Genomic DNA, 1,218 nt, shown 5'->3' with positions numbered 1-1,218 from the left:
AATTAGGTCTTCTTTGAAGGTCTGATAGAACTCTGCAGTAAACTCATCTGGTCCTGGGCTTTTTTTTTGGTTGAGAGACTATTAATGACTGCTTCTGTTTCTTTAGGGGATATAGGAATGTTTAGGTCATTAATCTGATCCTGATTTAACTTTGCTACCTGGTATCTGTCTAGAAATTTGTCCATATCATCCAGGTTTTCCAGTTTTGTTGAGTATAGCCTTTTGTAGTAGGATCTAACGATGATTTGGATTTTCTCAGGTTCTGTTGTTGTGTCCCCTTTTTCATTTTTGATTTTGTTAATTAGGATCCTGTCCCTGTCCCCTCTAGTTAGTCTGGCTAAGAGTTTATCTATCTTATTGATTTTCTCAAAGAACCAGCTCCTCATTTGGTTGATTCTTTTTATAGGTCTTTTTGTTTCTAATCGGTTGATTTCAGCCCTGAGTTTGATTATTTCCTGCCATCTACTCCTCTTGGGTGAATTTGCTTCCTTTTGTTCTAGAGCTTTTAGGTTTTGTCAAGCTGCTAGTGTGTCCTCTGTCTAGTTTCTTTTTGGCAGCACTCAGAGCTATGAGTTTTCCTCTTAGGAATGCTTTCATTGTGTCCTGTAAATTTGGGTATGTTGTGGCTCCATTTTCTTTTTCTTTTTTTTTTTTTTAATTTCTGAAAGCTTTTAATTTATTCCCTCCCAAAGGAACAACTGCAATCAAAGGGATTGAAAGGTCAAGATTTTATTGTCTTCATAACAAAATCTGCTTAGAACTGGATCACTTGGCCCTTTCTCTTCTTGTCGCCTCCCAATTCAAAATGCTCGAATCTCTTAATAGCCAGCATCCTCTTAGATCTGCAGTTGGGCTCAACACACTCCAGTCTCAGTACAATCTTCTTTGTAGTTTTAGCCTTTTTGCGGAAAATAGGCTTAGTCTGCCCACCATAGCCACTCTGTTTCCTGTCATAACGCCGCTTTCCCTGGGCATACAAAGAATCCTTGCCCTTCTTGTACTGTGTCACCTTGTGGGGTTGGTGCTTCCCACATTTCTTGCAGAATGTCCGGCGCGTTTTAGGCACGTTCACCATGTTCGCAGGAGCGCTAGCAGCTCGGAAAGAGCGTGGCTCCATTTTCATTAAACTCTAAAAAGTCTTTAATTTCTTTCTTTATTTCTTACTTGACCATGTTATCATTTAGTAGCATGTTGTTCTGCTTCCATGTGAATGTTGGC

General features: G+C 39.6%; 1 protein-coding gene across 1 annotated transcript; it reads right to left on the bottom strand.

Annotated features, from left to right (window-relative positions):
• Positions 1–645: 645 nt before the first annotated feature.
• On the bottom strand, positions 646–1,107 carry LOC110302665 (large ribosomal subunit protein eL42-like). The gene has a single exon (XM_021173463.3). It carries the CDS (start codon positions 1,073–1,075, stop codon positions 755–757), a length of 321 nt encoding a protein of 106 aa, XP_021029122.1. The 5' UTR covers positions 1,076–1,107; the 3' UTR covers positions 646–754.
• Between the last annotated feature and the right edge of the window lie 111 nt (positions 1,108–1,218).

This window comes from Mus caroli, unplaced genomic scaffold (genome assembly GCF_978045245.1).
Source record: "Mus caroli unplaced genomic scaffold, Mus_caroli_1 scaffold_1, whole genome shotgun sequence".
Taxonomy (NCBI): Eukaryota; Metazoa; Chordata; class Mammalia; order Rodentia; family Muridae; genus Mus; species Mus caroli.
This window is presented reverse-complemented; position numbering and strand designations above follow the sequence as displayed.

Excerpts from the sequence above, each read along its gene's own strand:
- LOC110302665 (XM_021173463.3), bottom strand. The coding sequence starts at position 1,075 with ATGGTGAACGTGCCTAAAACGCGCCGGACATTCTGCAAGAAATGTGGG.